Source organism: Manis javanica, chromosome 1 (assembly GCF_040802235.1).
Source record: "Manis javanica isolate MJ-LG chromosome 1, MJ_LKY, whole genome shotgun sequence".
Classification (NCBI taxonomy): domain Eukaryota; kingdom Metazoa; phylum Chordata; class Mammalia; order Pholidota; family Manidae; genus Manis; species Manis javanica.
In genome coordinates, this window is record NC_133156.1 from 87,665,079 (window position 1) to 87,687,058 (window position 21,980).

The 21,980-nt window shown below is 36.3% G+C and overlaps 1 protein-coding gene across 6 annotated transcripts in view; it reads left to right on the forward strand.

The window, feature by feature from the left end:
• Positions 1–21,980, forward strand: part of SSBP2 (single stranded DNA binding protein 2) — a 299,317-nt gene that overhangs the window by 64,841 nt on the left and 212,496 nt on the right. For all 6 annotated transcript variants that reach the window (XM_073234476.1, XM_036999672.2, XM_036999693.2 and 3 more), the window contains exon 2: positions 12,147–12,219. In XM_073234476.1, the coding sequence (XP_073090577.1) occupies positions 12,147–12,219 (73 nt within the window). The remainder of the gene's footprint in view (positions 1–12,146; positions 12,220–21,980) is intronic.

Consider the following 21,980-nt stretch of genomic DNA (forward strand, 5'->3'; position numbering starts at 1 on the left):
ATTTCTCAGAATATTTGAAGTTTTTGTTTCTAACATTAGATATTTAGAATTACCTTTATGCTACTAATTTGTTAAACAAACTCTTGGTATAAGATGCCTTCTCTGACCATAGTGCCAGAAATTCTACATTAGTGGGTCCTAAGTTAATGTTTCATTCATTCTCAGTATTTTACACAAAATAGTGCATAAGAGTTGTCTTATAAGGGGAAGACTAAATGACCTGAAAGAGCAAATGCTGTAAATGTCTACCTATTTCATGTTAATGCCAGGAAATAGATATAGCCCTTGAAAAAAGTTCTGTAGTTCTGATTTTTTTTTTTAACTGTTAGATTCTTTTTTTTCTTTTGGTATCATTAATATACAATTACATGAGCAACATTGTGGTTACTAGATTTCCCCCCATTATCAAGTCCCCACCACATACCCCATTACAGTCACTGTCCATCAGTGTAGTAAGATGCTATAGAATCACTACTTGTCTTCTCTGTGCTATATTGGAGGTTCCTCAAAAAACTCAAAATAGAAATACCATTTGACCTAGGAATTCCACTCCTAGGAATTTACCTTAAGAATGCAGGAGCCCAGTTTGAAAAAGACATATAAATCCCTATGTTTATCGCAGCACTATTTACAATAGCCAAGAAATGGAAGCAACCTAAGTATCCATCAGTACATGAATGGATAAAGAAGAGGTAGTACATACACATGATGGAATATTATTCAGCCATAAGAAGAAAACAAATCCTACCGTTTGGAACAACATGGATGGAGCTAGAGGGTATTATGCTCAGTGTAATAAGCAGGTGGAGAAATCAAATGATTTCACTCATCTGTGGAGTAGAAGAACAAAGAAAAAACTGAAGGCATAAAACAGCAGCAGACTCACAGAACCCAAGAATAGACTAACAGTTCTGATTATTTTATAGGGAGCTTTAAAAAAATACTCCCAAATAATGATTAATTGATTACCATACATTTATTCCCTCTGAAAAGTATAGGGGAAGAATTATCCTGTGTTTTTCCTTAGTTGGGGTTTCCTTTGAACACCTGCCTACTTCTGTTTGTGGTACTAAGAATTCTGGGTCCTTGTCTACAGTGCATTCTGAAGCATTTCTTTCCTGTTCTGCCAGTGCCCTAAGGAGTACAAAGAGACATTGCTGGAATTTGTTATGAGAAAAACTTCCAGAATTCCTTTAGGACAAGTGGCAAATGGATTATAAGTACTAGCCTCACTTAATGGTACATATTAATGTGGATACTTTGCATATTACAAAATTACATATTATAAAGACATCACTAAATGTATTATAGGTAGATTATTTTAGGGATTTGGCTGGGATTAAGGAAGTGGAAACAAGGGGAAATATTAAGAAAGAAGGTTCAAGTAGTAGGGAATGTACAGTGGATGGGAAAGGAAATCTGATGTAAACTAGAATCTAAAAAATCCTGTAAACCAGAATCAAAAAGCCAAAATGCATGTGCAAAATTTAAAAAGAGAATGGGAAGAATTAAGAAAAATAGGATCAATGAAGCCAGGAAGAAATTCTGAATAAGTTATTTTCATTGCTTAGTAGCCAGAGGAAAATATTAGACTGGTTTTAAATATTTTCCACTCATACTAACTTCTTGGGATATGCAATTTACATTATTTAGAAAGAAGATACATTCTTAGTTATAGTATATTGAAATAACTTATATAAGTGAACTATTATTGTTCATCTGTACTTGAAAATATTATATATAGGTAATAATTTACAATAAGCTTGGGGAAGGAGATAGGACCTCATGATGAAGTTTTAAAATAATTTTTGTTGATTATAGAAAATTTGCAAAATACAGAGCAATACAAAGAAGAAGGAAGAGGCTCCATTATTCATTGTAATCACTTTAAAAAACTTTATAAGAACAAGCAGTTTTAGGTTCAAAGCAAAATTGAGCAAAAGGTACAGAGATTTCCTATGTACCCCTTGCCCCTAATAGCTAAGTGATTTACCAACCTGAAAGATACTTTAGTATGCCTTGACTTCCTACCTAGTACCACTATTTTGGGGTACTTTACTTGAAGCCACTTTCTAGCCAAATCATCTAGTTACACATGCATGTTGTTAAAAGTTGGTTTGTGTTGCTCAAGTTACCCACCACTGTTAGGGTAAGTCGCCTTTATTCTAGGACTAGTTTAGTCCTACCTCTGAAATGTGACCCATGGGTCTGTACTGTTTGTTGAGGTCTTTCTACTGTGGGTAGATAGTGGTTTCCCAGCCCTGTGTGAGCAACGGTTCTTTGCCTGGCCTGGTGGAGTTTTGCCCTCACATATTCGAAGGGACTCCATACAGACTATTGGAGCTTTTTTGTCTGTGTACCTCCCTCCTATCTGGTATTCTGCCTACAAATTCCAGCTGTGTTAATTTCTTCCCAATTTGATCTCCTAATCTCCGCAAGAGACAACTGTATTTGGTTTTCTCCCTCCCTTCATTGTGTTCTGAACATCATCAGAAAGCCAGGGTGATGATGGGACTCAATTTTGTTTGTTCCCCTTTTCTCAGGAAGTACAGTACTGCCTGTTGTCCAATGTCTAATATGTTTCATATATTATGTGGAATTTTCTAGTTGACTATAGCAAGAGGGCAAGTTCAATTCCAAGTGAAGTGGAAGTCTGGTGTCTGGTGTTAATTTTGATGTTAAAACATTGAAACAGAACATAGCAAAACTTCCAAGGTTAGTCATCAAGTATTGAGAAGCTGTTAGTTTTCTGGATCAATACCAAGGAAAATCTGCCCTCTACAAGGATAACACAAACAGATGGAAGTAAAGACTGTGACTTAAACTATGTATATCAATACTCCATAGATAAGGGGGAGATCTTGTATAAAGCATAATCTCCAAGGTGGATTGAAGTGGAGTAAGTACTATATCAACCGTACCCAGTCCTGTATTTCCAATGTATATAGCTTAGCTAGATGATTGGATAAAAAATTTTACTAAATTCTATAAATAGTTGTATTTCCACAAACAATTAATTCCTTTTTTGTTAATTCTCATTTTTATATCTTAGCTATTTTTAATGTCCCCCCAAATTGATAGTAGTCATTTTAATCATGAGCTTGCTTGTTTGTATAAAGCGAGTATTTCTGTTTCTAAGCATGCTAAGTCATTTAATCCCAAATTCATACTCCCAGGCATTCCTGTCAGCAAAGTAAAAAATTTTTTTTACCAGCTATCCATCTAATTGTTAAATCTTTCATTCCTGTCCCTGTCTGTCTTTTTCCTGCAATTATCCCTGCCCTAGAACATTTTCACAGTTTAGTATCTTCAGTATCTTAATATATACCAGGCATCTTTTTCTCTAAAACTGGTATTGAGAATACAGTTGACTCTTGAACAACATGGGTTTGAACTGTGCAGGTCCACTTATTTGAAGATTTTTTTTCAATAAATACATTGGAAAAGTTTTCAAGGTTTGTGACAATTTGAAAAATATTTTCTTTTCTCTAACTTTCTTTATTGTAAGAATACAGTATGTAATACATATAACATAAAAATATGTGTTAGTTGACTGTTTATGTTATCAGTAAGGCACCAGTCAATATCAGGCTGTTAGTAGTTAATTTTGGGCTAGTCAAAAGTTGTATGTGGATTTTTGACTGCACAGGGGGTTGGTGCCCCTAACCTGCATGTTGATCAAGGGTTAACTGTATAAAAAAATAGACACTTAAAGTGTGTTTAAAACAAAGGCTGGGTATTACTATTACTTGTGGTTGCATAGACATAGTTTTTGATGCTCTAAATCTTGTTTTTTAGTTTCACTGTTGATGAGGAACCTTAAAAAAAGACAGTGTTAGAACAGATTTCTAATTTTTCACACCTCTTTAGCACTAAGTTGTAAACTCTGTTGAAAATTTGATCAGGCTGATCTAGTTTCACTACTATACTACTTAGAGTCCCACGAGCAGCCTCTCAGTGGCTGCCAAATGCTCTTTGCTACTTGTTACTAGCTGTGATCCAGCTTTTGGCATTTTATCAGCTACCAGTCACATTTGGACTTTGATATGTGTCCCATTGGTCAACACTGGAATTATACAATGGCTTAGGAAGAAGAACTTCTTTCTAGGTCCAACATAACAAAATAACTGTTAGGAAAACTTAATCTGTTCTGAGTTATCTATATTTCAGGCTTCTCTGGTACTGATGTTGGGATTTAAGGACAAAAGATGGGGAGTGGACTCTGGATGCAGTATGTTGGATACATACAACTCACCAGTGCTAAATGGCAGAAGCTAGGCTATATTTATGATATAAACACCCCTCTTTTAGACCTGAACTATTTTTTTATAGTTTGTTCCCTAACAGTGACTTATTTACTTTTAAAAGGAAATAAAAAGGAGAGAAAGAGGTTATTGTCTTTTGAGGATTCATTTTATTAAAAATAACCAAACAACAAAAATCTACCACCCACAACTAAATGGACTAATTTTTTTCTTAAAAAAATACCACCCTTTGTATATAAGGTTTAAGAATCAATATGAAGGAATTGTTTTGGTAACATCCATATTGTCAAACTATATTATTTTACTGAGAGGCTGAATTTTAAAGATACTAAAGGAGTGCTAATCCTAAAATAGGTATCTAAGGGAATATCTTACACTTCCCCTTTGAATGCCTTGAAGGAAGAAACCGAAGGATTCTATAAGTGCCTTATGCTTGGTCTAAGAAAGTTATTCATTCATTAAAAAATGTACTGAATACTTGCTCTTTTAAGTGCTGGAGATACAAAGATAAACAAGACAAAGTAGTTATCTACTGAAATTATACAGTATAATTTTACAGTATTATAAAATTAATTTATAAATAAAAATTAGTAGTTTAATTTCCAGAGAAACCATGTACAGCCATTTTTTGAAGTCATCCTACCCTATCTGGACTCCACCTTTGCACATACAGTGAATTAACCAAAATAATTTTAAAATTACAAATGGGGATTCTTAATTTGAAGCCTTTATGTTTATTTGAATTGTTTTTCTTTTTCCTTACTAAATGGAAAAAGATCACAAAATGTTAACAAAATAAATTTTCATCAGGGTTTGGGATGTATGTATGTTTTCTCATATTAAATGGCTACTTTCTCTTGTTTTTCAGTTTCAACACTGTATCTTTTTTAGAATATTAAAAGGATAGTGTGCAAAAGACAGGTTCTTTAACAGGTAATAGATCTAAGTATGAAAAGTAGATAAAGGATATTATGGACAGACATGGCCATTTGCTGGTACTTGGACATTTCATTATATGGGCACTTACCTAGTGATATTTATACATAGTTGATAACTCTGTCTACATTACAGGACTATTGTGAAGCATAATTAAATATTAGCCACAAGTGGCACACATTATAGTACATATTCCTAAAAAATTTTATAAATATTAAGTCATATGTTGTTATAACTAGCATGTGTAATATAAAGGAAACTTGTTGAATCCTGTTAATAAGCTTAAAAAATCCTTTCTAGGATAGAAAGTCATATTTACTTAAACCGTTCAAAAATTCAGATTTTAAAAATCAGGCATTTTTTCTGAACTGACTTCTGTGAAGTGATTATTTGTTTTATATAGATGTATTATACACACATATGTAGATACTGACATACATACATGTGCCTGTATGTACAAAGGAATTAGCTCTGAACTATAAGCAATATTCACCTTTTATTTAAGTGTAGCTTAGAAAACTTGTTTGCAAATTAACAATACTGTCTTAGAAACCCATTTTTATATCTTGCCTATTATAGTTCCTTATTTTTTACCATTTCCTTCAAAGGAAGAAATTTAATCTCAAATTAGATAGCTAGATAACATGAAAAGTCGAATCAAGTAAGATCTTTACTGTAAAGTCCTTTATTACAACGATTATTGAGAATTTCTGTAATTAGATTCTTAAGTGACAGTATCTGTTTCAGATGCCTTATTGGTTAAATACTAAACTGTTCTGGTACTGTTAAATTATACCTATTGGTATGCATGTAATATTTTGTTCATGTGAATGATAAACTTTAAGTTTTTTTGCTAGATTTTATAATTTTCACAAGGCAAATTTGAAATAATTTAATTTGGTGGTGTGGTCATGATATTTTCTCAGATTTTAAAGTTCAAGAATTAATCAGAGAGCAGTCACTTAGGTGCATATTGAATGAATATATCTAAATTCTGAATTTTTTTTTCAAACATGAAATTAACTTATATAAAATATTTCACTGTAAATCCAGCCAGTTTCCTTTTTATTTACTTTTTGATTGTTCTTCATATTCTTTGGTTAGGAATCTTTGTGCATTAAGATTTTCTACATTTAGGATAATTTCTTTAGGTTAGATTCCCAGTAATGGAATTATTGGGTCAAAGTGTGTGAATTCTTTTTTTTCAGGTTCTTGATATATAGTTATTGCCAAATTGGTTTTGAAAAAAGTTATACTAATTTATTGCCATCAGTAGTATTTAAATTCAATTCCTTATATATTATGTGTTTAAGTGAGAATTTAAATCCCACTGTTGCTTTAATATATATTTCTTGGATTCCCAGTGATGTTAAAGATTTTCTACATTTTAAAATCAATTGTGGTATTTGTTATTGTCTCTGCCCATTAATCTATAAGGGTTTAGTATTTTTCCTTTCATATTAGTTATTTCTGTTTTGAATATTTAAACAGAAGTATCTAAATTGACACACCTCCCCCACTCACCCCCCAATAAAACCTGACTAAATTAAATCAGACAACAAACTGGGACAAAATTTTGTAGAAAATCTATCAGAGGTTTAATATTTTTATCTAAATAAATATCATATTTTTGTGTAGTGTTAAGTGGCACAAAAGTTAATCTTTTACTGAAGATGCAAAGCTGCCATTATGATGTTATTAGGGGACACTGCTCTAACAGAGTCTCCCCCAGGACTTCTGAGGGAGGCTTGGGATGTTTGCTCCTACTCTAAGTAGGCATACTGGTTTCAATGCTTTATTTAGTTTTTCTGTCACATCAGTACTTGTTGGAATTCATCTATTATTTCTTACTATTACTGATGTTCCTACCAGTAACTATAACTTTATTTCCTCCTACTCAGTTTCTATGCACAGTATGTATACATACATATGTATATACCTACATATGCATATATATACATATATACACACACACACACACATAAATGTATAAACTTTTAATTTTAACATGAATTATGGGTATTTTTTCATTCAATTAAACATATTCAAAAATATTTTTTCCTCTCACATGCATATATCACAATCTTTATTCCTCTTTTATCAAATATTTAGATTTGTCATTTTTTCACTGCTCTAATTTTATCACAAGCTTCATAATAAATTATTTGGATTTCTGATTAATTCTTTAGTATTTTAGAATGAAAATTACTGAGTCAAAGGATATAAAAGGTTTATTGATATTTTTAATGACATTTAAATTATATTAATAATATTATTATTTTCCTTTTTGCTTGTTTATTTCTTTTGTATAGGTAGTAGAAGAAGCACAGGGCAAATAATCAATCAGAAGAAAGTTTATGTAGTAAAAACGTCTAGGCTCCCAATCCCTGGGACAGAGTCCTGCAATAAAATACACTGAATACACGTGAGTGGGACCTGGGGAGTGACCCCTGCTGCCCCTGTGTCTGTATATGTGTAGCATCTCTCTGGAGGAGTGTCCATGCAGTGTACCCAAGAGCATACTATGCCAGCCGCTCTACACTTTGCAGACTCCACATATTCACTTACCTTTTCACCTTGACATGTTATTTTCCTGAAAAGCTGTACCATTTACACTTCTGTACTTTACCTTTAGAGACATTGAATGCTTTCATGTTTTTAGAGCTTTTGCATCATTCACTGGTGAAATTTTAAAATGCTTTTTATAACTGGGAGCTTCAGTATTTCCCTTAGGATTACTTATTGGCTATAGGTACTCATTCTTATTTGACTTTTAATTTCTGTACCTTGCTTATTAGTTAAAAATTAAGGTCTTTACATTCTGGCAAGTTGTTTTATATGAACTCTTTATATATTAACCATTTAGCTTTTTGTCATCCTATTGATTGCATATATTATTTTCTCAGTCCACTATTGCTTTTTAATTTTATTTGCTTTTTAGAGGGGGCAACCAGAAGTTTAACATTTCTCTGTATTTTTTCATTTTTATGTATCTTTAATTCCCTTCTAATTATATACTTTTAAATAAACAAAAATTTGATTTTAGTTAGAATCATATACAAAATAAAGTGTAAGTGGGACCCCCCCAACCCACTTATTCCTCTTTTTAATTGAAGTATAAGCCCATCCACATCCAAATTATTGGTGGTTTTGAATTCATGAGGCCTGATTGACAGAAATTTGACTCTATCAGAACAGGAGATTGATAGACTTTGAATTGTGGAGTTTTATCAGTGTTGGCTGACTTTTCCATTCTGTCTCCTGGGGCATCTGTGAGTGCATGTGCGTGTGCTTCAGGGACAATGAGTTTAGTGTGTACGTGATACATGATTATTGTTTTGAGTGCCAGATGGGCTCAGCCTTTGGTTCTTGTCTACGTTCTTCCCATTTGAACCTCTGTCTTTGCTCTTTTAAAGCTTAAGCCTGCAGTGACCAGCAAGTGAAGAAGATATTGAGCTGTTTTGGATGTATTTTACATTGTCTTTGGTGCTCTCTCTAGAATTGTTGGTCACAATTTTGATAACTCAGTTATTGATGTCCAGTTGAAAATTAAAGTGAAATTAAGATAATTTCAAGATACATGATCCATGAAATATTGATATGCTCTTAATTAATTGGTGTTAAAAAAGTTTGGGTCTACTTTCTGCTACCAAACTCTTGTTAATTTTTTTCTATGCACTTGGATCACATTATAGGCTACTATTAAATAGCCCCTCTGTACTTTATCAAAAGAAGTTAAGTTTTTTAAAGATACTGAAAAGAAAAAAGACAATGTTAATTTGAGAATATATACAGTTCAGATATTTATATATTTCATATTTATTTTTAAATTTTCACATTCAGTAGTAGTTGAATCCAAGTAAAATGTTCTTTTCCTGTGTCTTGTGATCTCGTGCTATGCTGTGATTTACCTGCACAGCATGGTACCTACAAGTGTCATTCACCACTACCCTGGAATCATTTGTATTCAAACAGTATCCTTTATTGCATGGCTTTCCCCCAGAACCTTCTGGAGATATTTATTTCTGGTGTCCCTATTGCCTCTGTTGTGAGGAGGTAATGGGAAATATACAGCATCTGTGTCTGAAGCTAGAGTGAAAATATTCCTGCTATTGCTGTGGCTCCTACTGGTTCCTCAGGAGCAGGAAGAGGCATAGGAAGGAATGGCTAGGTGGGAGAGATCGTGGCATTAGAATTCAGTACATGACTTGGTAATGTATTACTGGATGTGAAATAATTAGCTATGATTATAGTAAACATTGTTACTTGTTACTGTATTATCTAGTCCTTTCAACAGTACTACGAGGGAAGTATTCTTCCCATTTGACAAATGAGGAAACTAAGACTCAGAAATTGTGTTTCATTCAAGTGAGCACAGGTACTATACACACTATAAAGGTGAAGAAAGTGAATTTAACTTTTGACTTGGTCAGTTGAAGAGAGAAATAACTTGTTAAAATTTCAAACAGTTGTTTGGAGAAGCAGAGTTGGAGTTTGGTAGAGAAGACAGAGCTAAAGGGAGGTTTGGAAAATCCTGTACACAGAAGTGATAGTTAACATATTGGCAATTTGCTGGTGATATATTATAAAGTCATCATAGCAGCAGAGTTAATTAATTGTTCACCCATAAAATGTTCCCTGCCACTCTTTCTGGAGCATAGGTCCTGACTGCCTGGAGGCATTAATTTTGTTCAAGGGAGGTTGTAGAGCATGGATTTATAAGGTGGTGTTATAGACAGGTTTTCTCAGCCTTTATCCCCTTTCATCACCCTGCTGGTAAGGATTCCATACTGCTGCAGGACAAATTGTAGTGGTAGAAGGACAGGCATGTTCCCTGCAAGATGCTTGGTTATGTAGTTTGAAACACCTTCCCCTGTTGATTCTGTACCCCTTCCAATACATTTTTTAGAACAACTCTCATGGACTCATAAAGAGTGGAAGTTGTTGCTTTTAATTCTGCTTACAAAGGTATATCATTTTTGTTGCCTAATTAATTGTGGGAGAACATAGAAGAAATCTATTAGTTCCTTTAATATAAAAAGGAAGAGATTACAAGGAAGTGACTTGCTTAATTTTAAGGAATGATGTTTGTTTGTCCCAAGGACACGGGAACAGCTGTGCTCTGGCCTCTGCTGTTCTGGGGTGTGTGCTCTTACGCCTCAGGCTTGCCATGGTGCCTCTGATCCACTTTTGGCTGCTCATTTCGAACTCCCCCAAGCTTGGGGTAACATCCTTGTTATGCAGCTGTTGACTTAGGCTTGGATTTCTTGTCTAGCCAGCACTACTGGGCTCTAGGCCCAAGATTTTACAAACTGCAAGCAATCACATGAGGCTGTTCACAGTTAGGCGTAGGGTGACACTACCACTGGCAGGCAATTTTGAGGCTTCACAGGCTCTCCAAGAAAAATTCACAGATACTCTCATTTTCAAGGCTAAACCTGTCATCATAGAGCCATGTGGCTGGTTTGGGTGTAGTTAGTGAAGGACAGGTTGTGTGGGATATACGTATTTGAAGAATATGTGCTAAGAATCATCAGTAGGGTTTGTTTGTTTGAAACTGCACGAATATTCCAATTTCTGTATCTTTCACTTTGTACTTTGGGGATGAGCCACACTTCCACAGGGAGGTACTCCTACTGAAGGGAGTATGTTCTATCACTCCTGTGTGTTAGGGTAGAAAAAGAGTTGAGAAGCCCTGATCTAGGATGTGTCATTCAACGTGAAGAAGTTAGGAGATGTTTCTAAATTACATACATACACTCACAGTCAGTGACATACTTTTCATCTCTGAGTAACTTCAACAGATATCTACTCTCTCTTGGTGCCTAGTAACTGCAGAATGATTCTCATTTTAAGTGTTTGGCAATTTGGGGATGGGGAAAGAAATGGACAGAGCAACTGAACCTGTACAAGTTTTCATTCTTTTTGACAAATGCATGATATGTCTTCAGGAAAATGAAGAAAATATTCATTTTTGCAAATGCTATCAATCTCTAACAATCAAAAATTCACTTGGCAAGAGAAGTGGTATAGTATACAGAATTGTGGTTATTGTTACATTGTTCTGTTTACTGTAAACCTGGCTCAGTATTGGTAAATATGGTGTAGCAGAAAATGAACTGTTCTGAGCTCTCTGGGCATCAGTCCAAGATATCATTAAAAATACTGCCTCAGACTAATTTGGGTTTATGAATAATATTTTGTTAACAGCTCGAATGAAATTGAGCCACATGGTGTATCTTAAAATTCTGAATCCACAAAATAATGAGAGTAGTTTAAGTATAAAGTGCATACTTAATATTCTATATTTGAGTGATAAATTTTTATGTAATTTTGTGTTAACCCTTAAACTATAGGTACTCAAATACTTAATGTGATCTGATATCTTTAATGCTGTGTGTGGTTTGCTGTTAATTTGCATTCCTTTTAAGGAGAGGTTGCCTGAACAAATATTAAAATAGACATTCAACACCTATATGGATGTGCAAACAGCTGGAGTTTGTTAACATTCATCAAAAAGATTGAAGGAATAAAGTTGTTGGAAAGGTCCAGGAACTTAATTCCTGTATTTTACTAATGAAAGATTATAATTATACCTAAAATAGGTTATGGGGATTATTAATATTTGGTTATAAATTATTGATTATATTAGGTATAACAGAATGAGGTGTTATGATGTGTGAGATGATCCAAGACAAAAATCCATATTTAGATGTTTCTTACCAAGAAAATATATATTTGTCTTTTCCTTTGTTGTACTATTTTGATTAGCTTAAGTTCTTTCTGAGCATACATATATAAACTCCTATTAAGAAGATACAGGAGAGTTGATTTTCTGTCACTGTTAGTATGTAAAATATTTTTCTAATGAAAAGGTATATGTATTATTTGAAGAATAAATTTTAAATATACCTTTTGTCAATAAATATTTCATTCATTTTCCAGGTTAGCACTCTACGTATATGAATATCTGCTCCATGTAGGAGCTCAGAAATCGGCTCAAACATTTTTATCAGAGGTATGTTTTATATATTTTATGTTGTATATGCATTATATATGTATATAATATATGCAGATATGCAATATGCATAATATAGTCTTTATATATTTAAGCATTTTTAGTATCCCAAAATGCCATTTCCATGCCAGTATCCTCCTACTCAACTTGCCAGTCATTTTCTCCCACAGAAATAGGAACTAATGTTTTAGCCTTTACAACAATAATCAAGGAAGGAAATTTGCTTAAAAAAAAAGACAACCACCACCAAACACCAAATATCTAATTTTAGTAGTATCTTATTTTGGCATCACTCACAATTTTGGAGAAAATAGTGGTTTTTTTTGTATGGGTAATAGTGGATTGATGACTGAATTTCAGTTAGAAAACATTTTGATGATCTTATTTCAAGTTCTTGTTTCTTTTTAAAAATTTTTCTCCACATTTTTGACTTTTGAATTTAAGCTTTCTTACAATGATGCTTTTTCTTTTCCAATTTGTATAATAATGAGAATGGGGAGGATTTTATTGACTTCTGTTATATGCTAGGCACATTGTTTGCCAAGGTATTTTATACATGTTATCTTTAATTCTTAAAAGATTGCATTGTTTCTGTTTCATGATAAGAACTGGGCTCAGAGAGTTTATAGAACTGGTTCACCTTAGTGAGTTATGGAACTAGAATTCAAACCTAGCTCCACATCAATTCCAAAGCCCAAAGTTGAATTCCAAATTCCAAATTCCAAATTCCAAAGTTGAATTGGTTCAACTTTCTGAATCCTCAGGGGTCCCCAAGACTGTATTTTCTTACCAAAATCTTAAGATATCAGATACAGTGCTTACTAAACTTCATCAAAAATGAAAATGTTGTTAACTTATTTAAGGAAGTTCAGATACTTGGGCTCAAATGGATTATGTGGATTGAGCAGGTAAGTAGATACTTTACTGATATGCCCTGAGCTCAATGGAAAATAGATGTACAAAATTCCTAGGACTATTTGGTAAAAATAAATTACAGTTTCTGAAGAGATTCACACATTTTTGCTAAGTATGTACCATGATAATATTTTTTCTGGCTGCATTTGGAATACAAAACTGAGGATTTCTCTGCTTTCTCAGTCTGGTTCAGTTTCACAAGAGGAGTCAGTTAAGCTGAAAACAAAGTGTTGTCACCAAGAAGATAAGTATTTCTGGACTTTGGAGATGAGTGTATGTGATTCCCAGAACTATTCTTCATGTTCTAGCTTACCAGACTCTGAGTGGCAATGTGAAAATGCATTCTAATTACCTAAATAACCAATATAGGATTGGCTAAATATAGGGAATGGCTAAATTAATTGAGGTGTAAGTTTACTGTAATGTAAAAGAATAAGTTAGATCTATTTGGACTTAACATGGTAGACTTCTAAAACATTTTCTAGGAAAAAGTTAGCTGAAGCATGCCATTTATCCTTTGCATATAAAATGATCTTTCTTTATTTTTGTGGGTATGTATTTATGAATGGGAAGTATGGCAAAATGTCTAAAAGAATGTACATGCTCTGGATTAAACAGGAGCAAGCCTGTGATCATCAGCAGGGGAGATGATTTCTACTTACCAGCCAGGAAATGTGCTTTCCTTCTCTGCTGGGCCTGAAACACCCCTTTCACTGAGAGACACCTGGGAGTCTGGGAGCTCCTGCTACAGGGGTGTCCCACACAACAAATGGTCCAGCCTAGTAGCCTCTTTGTCCCCATGCACTGATATTCCCCTCCTCAGAATGACCAGGTGAGAGGGATCCTGTCACAGTAAGCACCAGGCCAGGGAAGCCCTTCTAGCATGGGCCTAAGCACCCACATGTTTGAAACAAACTCATACAGGATGTGTTCTCTGACCACTTTGGCATCATCAAACAAGGAATCAATAATAGAAAAAACAGGAAAACTTTGAAACAGTAAAAATGAGACAGCACATTTATAAGTAATACACAGGTCAAAGAGATCTTAAATGAAATAAAAATACATAGAACTGAATGGAAATGAAATCACATCATCAAAATATGTGGGTTCCAGCTAATGCAATTCTGAGAGGGAAACTTATAGCACTAAACTTTGCATCAAAAATGAGGAAAGGTCTCAAATCAATAATCTAAGTTCCTACTTCAAGAAATTTGGAGAAGAAGGGGAAAAAAATCCTAAAATAAGCAGAAGGGAGGAAATAATAAAAAGCAGACATCAGTGAAATTGAAAACAGGAAAACAACAGAGCAAATCAAAAGTAAAAACTAATTCACTGTAAAAAAAATCAAGTTGATAAATGTCAGTCACTTTACTATGTACTTGAGATCACATAACTAAGATTGTGTGAAAGCTGCCTTTTGCTAATGGGTCTTAGGGCTCCTGTATATTTAATATTTAAATTTTCCTGTATATACAGGATGTATTTTTTTTTGAAAACTTAAGAATGAAAATAGCATGTCTTGTCCAACTGAAGGTATTTTGCTTGAAGCTTTTTAATTTGTAACTCAGATATTGAACCTATGATGTTTAATTATTTTTATTATTACAAACATCAAATGTGCACTTGGAAATAAAATCCCAAACAGTAAAAAAAAAGAGAATGTACATGCTGGACTAGTTTTCTGGGAGTGGGGATGTTAAAGGGCTCAATGGGGAATTTAAAACTAGAAATATATATATATTTTATTTGTATATGTATATTCTTTATACAGTTATTTAAAAATAAAAATAAAAATAAATAATGGAAGAGAAAATACAAAATTATCTCCCTTTTAAAATGGAAGCCTAGAGGTAGATCAGTGATTGGCCTTTGCTGGGTACACTGTAGAGTTCTAGATAATTTCAATTGGTTAAATTTCAGTAGCTTTCTATATCCTCCTTCGTACTTCTAAGTCTCCACAGTATGTAGCTGCTGCATGTGTTTGCCTGTGCACACCTTCAGTTTCTGTCATCTGGGATTTGTTCAGTGATGTTCACTCTACCTTAAACCTCCTTCCTTTTTCTACCTGACTGGCTTAGAGGTAGCTTTTTTTAGGAAAGCTTTCTCAGGGCTCCACCTTTCTAAGCTGATGGTACATTCTTACAGGAAGACCTTTGCATACTATGCCAGGAAGCTTGAACTTTATCTTCTTGGCAAGAGGGAGCTTTTGATGGTTTTTAGGTAAAAGAATAACATCATTAGGCATATACTCTGGTGTCTATGTGAATGGCAGTACTCCCCTCCCTAACTGTGGACAGTAAAGAAAGGTGAACGTAATCTTTTAGACCTTTGTGCTCTATTTAGCATTATTTTCCTCTCTCACTGTCACTTGGATCATCTGGACAATTTAAGCCTGTTTATTGTAGAATGACTTCTTAAGTAGTTTTAGTAGTAAAGGACCATCTTATCTAAGTTCTTCTTAGTCTATCCCTAGATTTTTACCTAATTCAGAACTGTTACACAGGAACTTAAAAAGTAGGGAGACCTATTTATTTGGGTTGGGTATAGTGATTAAAAAGGAAATGATTAAAGTGGCACCAATTATTCAAATACTCGATATTCTCACTCTGGTTCAAGATGAAGTAAAGTATTTTTTCCTATAATGGCATTCTCCCTCGGGTTGAATGAGATATGGGTGTCTACGATGTTCATGAGCCCTTTGGAACCAGAATTTACTGTGCTTTGCCACCTTTTTCATTAGTATGGGGTTGCTTTGGGGGAAGTTGTAAGAAGGTCAGATTGGAACTCTAGGCATCATCTGAGCAAGTAAGATATATATCTCAGCAGCCCAATCTCTCCCTGGGGCTTAGTTGTTCTAATGTGCCCATGGCCTGGACTGTCGGATACTGGGCTGCTCCTGATAGCTTTTGTTATCAGTCAGAAGAGTAGGGCACTATTAGCCCAGCTTTCTTTCTTTTTTTTCACCTTTTAGTTAAAAGAGGTAGCATTGGACTAAGAGTAAAAATCAAAACATTTCTCTAACCAGGTTGTGTTAACTAGCTCATTGTTAATCTGATTCATGATAGATTCTAAACTACTGCCTGAATCCTAAATACAATTTGTATGTCTCTTCATTTTCTTATCTCTAGGGGACAAAACTGAATATTCTTTAGAAATAACCTCAGTATAGAACCCTTCTCTGCTTTATCTTTTATAATTCTTCACTATTTAATAATTACAAACAAAATGCTAAGAAATTTTCTATACAGTTCTATATCAAAGTCTGTTACCTTAGATTCATTAGCAACTATCCTCTTCTTGGTTATTGTTTCATTATGCAAAGATAATTTGTACTCATTTCTGAAATTTTGCATGATATTCTGTGCCTCAGATGGCTTGGTGTCCTTAACAAATAAAATTAAGAATTAGAATGTTGTAGAGATCTAGATTTATTTACATCTTAAAAATTTTATATTATTTATACTTCATTACTAATTCCCGTAAATTAGACAATAAGTTAGAAATAGAGGCTTAAAAATATCTAATGGACAGATTCTTCAGATTATATTAGTAATGCTAAATTATGGAACAACCTAGACTCCAGAATTCTGTTCCCTGTCTATCTTTCAGATATATGAAGAGAGAAAATAATAATTTCATAACTAGTTTCTTGAACTTTAATTTGGAAGCAATATAATGTAGCGGGTAAGAGTAATTGCTTTAGGGCCAGACTGCTGGTTTTCAATTATGTTTTACTTCTTATTTACTTACTCAGTTTTCTTAATTATACAAAGAATAAAATTGTAAAATACTTTAAAGTTGCACTGAGATTTACATGTTAGTATATATAACCCTGGCATGAAGTACTCTAAACAGTTATTTTTAAAACTCTTGACCAATTATTTTCTCTCTGTAGCTTCTTTCTTTAGGGTACAAACATAAATATATATCCTTTGTGTACAAATGTGCTCCAAGTGTATGCCCCTTGGGTGGCCCACAACCTTCCTACCTCCTGGGGTTACCTTTTCTATCAAAATGGCTCCAGCTCTAATCCCTGTTATTATGGGTTGTTTCAAGTCCTCTCTATTACCTCTGGAGCTTCCTGGGAGAGGGGGTGCTAAGAGTACTTTTTCTGTAATTTCCTGTTCCCACTGAATATTACTGCCCTGCTGCTTCTCCTCCTTACGGCTGATACCTTTTCTTTCCCTGAAATCTCGTGTGTCCCTCATAGTCTCAATTCTCCACTAATTCATTGCCCTGGTATATAAAAGATTCTTACTCAAGTTTAGGGCAAAACTGAAGACTATTAAGCCTTATACAGTCTAGGTAACAATGTTAACTTGAGTATTAAACACACTATCCTTAACTATCCCAATAAAAGACGTTCCTCTTTAAAAGGACTTCTAAAGTGGAGCAGCACTATCCAGTAAAGCTTCCAGTAAAGCTTCCATAGAAATGCTCTCTGATCTCTGCTGTCTAGTAAGTTCTCCACTTGGCACAGGTGACCACTGATTACTTGAAAAGTGGCAGGAGCAATTGAGAAATAATTCAATTTACTTAATTTTAAACTGAAGAGCCACATGTGGCTAGTGGTACCATGTTGAACAGCAGTTTTGGATTATCTACTTCTGAGTGCAGGCAGATTTTTCTCCCTGCTAAACATCTATTAGTTTTAATTTTTTAATTAAAATATATTTTATTTTTACTTTTTTACATTTAGCTTCATGTATAGATATTCCCATACTTCTTTACATAGAAGATTTTTAGAAAATTAGTGGCAACAGTAGGTTATATCTAAATTAGAAGTTTCAGAAATTCTGTCTAGGAACACACATATACATAGGCACACAGATTCTTAACACAGGAATTAACTTTATCCTTTTGTGCTATTAAAATTATTTTGAATATTGGTTCTCAAAAAGTGCAAAAGGATTGAGGAGTAATCTGAAAAGCTTGGAGCCCAAGAGCTTTAAGCCTGCTGCCACTCTGCTGGAGAAGTTGTTGAAGTGGGTCTGGATCATGCAAGGAGGTCCCATACTGACGGGGCTAGAACCTCCTGCTGACAGTTGTCCCACCCTTACTAATGATGCTGCTGCTTCAGCTAGCCAATACTTCCTTCTTGGAGCCAGGGGCTGGAAGCCTCTCTCTTCTTCCTCCAACCTTTTGATCTCCTGTTAGTGTCTCCTGATGGCAGAACTTAACAGGAAACCAGCTGGCAAGGAGCCTAGGAAATATAATTTTCAGAAACTCAGCACCAAGTGTAGGATGGAGTATAGAAGGGTGCATGTAGGGATGGGAGATAATAGGTATATGACCCGTATATCTTGCCAGAAGCAAATAATGATCAAAAGTTAAGCAAGCATGTGTGTGTGTGTGTGTGTGTGTGTGTGTATACCTATGTATGTTCATGTGTGTGTGTGTATCATGTTTTCTTTGTTTACACAAATACTATTTACTATACACATTGTTCTGTGCTTTGGTTTCTGTTTCACTTGTTTGACTTCAATTATTTTATACTGGTTCATGAATTATCGGAATTCCCTTTTTATGGTTGTAAAGTATTTATTTTATGAAATGAGCCATGGTGTATTTCACCAGCCCCCTTCTGATAGACATTTAGGTTGTTGCCAGTCTTTTGCAATTACACACATTGCTTCAGTGAAAATTGTTTATATATAATTTTGCATTTGTGACCATATAGAATTCCTAGAATTGCTATATTAGTATGTGCATTTGTAATTTATAGTTACCTTCTATAAATTGTATAGCATGTCTTACTCCTGACAGTATACCTTTTGTTCGTGATTTAATGTTTGTTTCTGCATTTGTATAGAAATGTTGAAAATGGTAGATCACATGATCGAGACACAGCACAATCACAGACAAGTCCTTCAAATGCAGAATAAGGCAGTGGGAATGGGCCTGGAGATTTACACGACAGTTACAGGAGAATACACCTTTTAGCTGGGCAAATGATAGAGGGAAGGTAGGTGGATGATTAAACAGCACAGTGCCCTGCGGCTAGGGAATACATACTGTGGCTGGGATAATAGAAGGAAAGAGAATAAAGAGAGAGATAAATTGTTTGCATAGATGCCATTCAATCACTGAAACAAGCCTGCAGCCCATGAAACTCAGTACAACAGAAAATGCCAATTTATAAATAGCAGAAAAATTGTTTCTAAAATGGCTCTTGACATTTAGAGATAATTTCTGGCCATTCCTCAACCCTATCCATCATTAATACACATTTGCTAAAAAGTATTGAACTACATGGATAAATATGATTTTAATGAAAGTTCTCCTTTATCCTTTTTCAGAGGTAATAATTACAAGTTTGATGTGATTTCTTTAATGTGCATACACCCAAATGTACACATACATATGCTCACATATTTTTTTAAACAGCAAAGGTTTTATACTGTACATGTTGTTCTCCAACCTTCCACGTCTTCCATTCGAAAAACCAATATATAGCCTGGCCCTTATATCCATTAGATATATCTTATTCTTTTTTGATAATTGTATACTGTTCTATAATATGTAAGTATCAAAATTTATTTTACACTCACTATTGGTGAATGTTTTTCATATTGTTTCTAACAATGCTGCAATGACTGTGCCTTAGTTTTTGATAGATCAGGGTTTGGTTTTCCTGAGCTTTAGCTCATGCTTTCTGAAGGGTCCCCACCAGTAAGATGGCAAACTTTCAGCTTCTCTTCGGGGTCCTCAGTTCCCTCCGGCGCCACCTGAAGCCCAATCACCTCTCGCCCCCCTCCCAATCCCAGCACCTAGCCAACAGCCACCAGCCCTGTAGAAGTGACACCTCAATCAATTCATGCCCCTTCCTATATAACCCAGCACCTTTCCCTAATAAAGCGGAACTCTCCGGTGAATTGCTGTTGTGTGTCGCTCCTTTCCTTTCATTGGTGCCGAAACCCGGGAGACGGGACACCCCAACTGGGCCCCATCTTCCCCCGACACCAGCAGCAGCTTGCCTTCGTCCTCTTTTTCCGGCGCTGGCTCATCACACTCACCACTCCTCTCTGGCCTTTAGGTAAGTTTTCCCCCCGGAGTGGGCCACTCTTCCCCGAGCTATCGCAGTGCCATTGACCGTGATCGTCCGGCAAGGCCCTGACGCTCGGGGATGAGGAGGGAACGCTCCCCGCCTCAGGCCTTCACGGCTGCGGCGGACCCTCAGGCCCCTCCTCCAAAAGCCATAAATCCCCGCCTCAAGCCTTTACGGCTGCGGCGGACGCTCAGGCCCCTCCTCCGACAGTCAAACGCATTCACCATCCCTTCCATCAGTGCTGAAAGTTTTTAAGCAAAATTTCCCCGGGGTGGGCCACTCTTCCCCGAGCTATCGCAGTGCCACTGACCGTCATCGTCCGGCAAGGCCCTGACGCTCGGGGATGAGGAGGGAATTCTCCCCGCCTCAGGCCTTCACGGCTGCGGCAGACCCTCAGGCCCCTCCCCAAACAGCCATAAATACCCACCTCAAGCCTTTACGGCTGCGTCGGACGCTCAAACCCCTCCTCCGACAGTCATAAATCCCCACCTCAGGCCTTCACGGCTGCGGCTGACTCTCAGGCACCCCCCTCCAACAGCCATAAATGAGGTGACTCCTTTGTGGATGAGAACGCTCCCTTTTCCCCCCTCCTCCTTCTGCTCCGTCCGCCGAAAAAGCCTAGCGCTAGGTACCTCGTGACTCCGGCACTCTGCCTTCATAGGGAAGTCTGGGTGACGACCCACACTTCCCAAGAAATTCCGACTCGTATACGAGTTTCCGCAGACCACCAAGGATCATCGGGGACGCCCTTTGTCTCCTTGTGGTCTGCTTCCAGTCCGAGGATCTCCGTTCGTCTTCCCGTTTGTCTCCTTCTCTGTCCTTTAGCCATGGGAGCCTCCTCATCCCTCCCTGAAAGTTCACCTCTTGAATGCCTGCTTAAGCATCTGGCTACCCTCTCCCTGACGCCTGATATAAAACCAAAACTTCTCCGTAAATATTGCTCCCAAGATTGGCCGACATACCCCCCTAGACAATAACAAGCAATGGCCCGCAGGGGGAACTCTTGATCCTAACATCACTCGCAATCTTTTTAACTACTGCCAGTGCCTGAAAAATGGAAGGAGATTCCCTATATCTAAGCTTTCTGCCTCCTCCTCTCCCCGCCCCCTCCCAAGTTCTCCTAGCCTGCAAGCTGCCGCCCCGCAGAAGCCTCCCGTTCACTCCCTTCCCCTTCTTCTCCTACAACAGCCCTTCTCCCTTCCTCCCCAACCATCTCCTCCCCCATCTCACCTCCTCCACCTTCATTCCCTGCAGATTAAGCCTGAGCCTTTCAGCCCCCCTTTAACTAGGTCCCAGGGGCCTCCTCCATCTTTGCCCTCATCACCTGTTTCTCCCCTGTTAGGGACCGCCTTTGTCTTCTCACATGTTTGTAGAGAGAATGGGAAAGCACCTCCCCCCATGTCTGAACGCAGCATGGGAAACCACAAGCTAGAGAACAACCGGTGCAGTCCTTAGAAGTTATCTGTCCACAAAAACATATCTTGCCAAGACTCCTCACTCTGAAAATAGGGAGACCTTGAAGATGTGTAGAAACACCGCCCCTGCTTCTAGCTATGCCCTTCCCCCACTTGCCGATGTGGCAGGAATAGAAAACAACGCATTCCATAAGCAATTAACTGGAGCCCTGCTGTAGCTCAGTAGAGCATGGGACTCTTAACCTCAGAGTCATGAGTTCAAGCCCAACTAAAGCAGCAGAGGCAAGCAGGTGGGCTGCTAGCTGGCGACATGTGGGTCCGATTCTATCTTTCTTTATTTTCTTTGCCCCCCTTCTGCACTTCAGGACCTGCTCGACTAG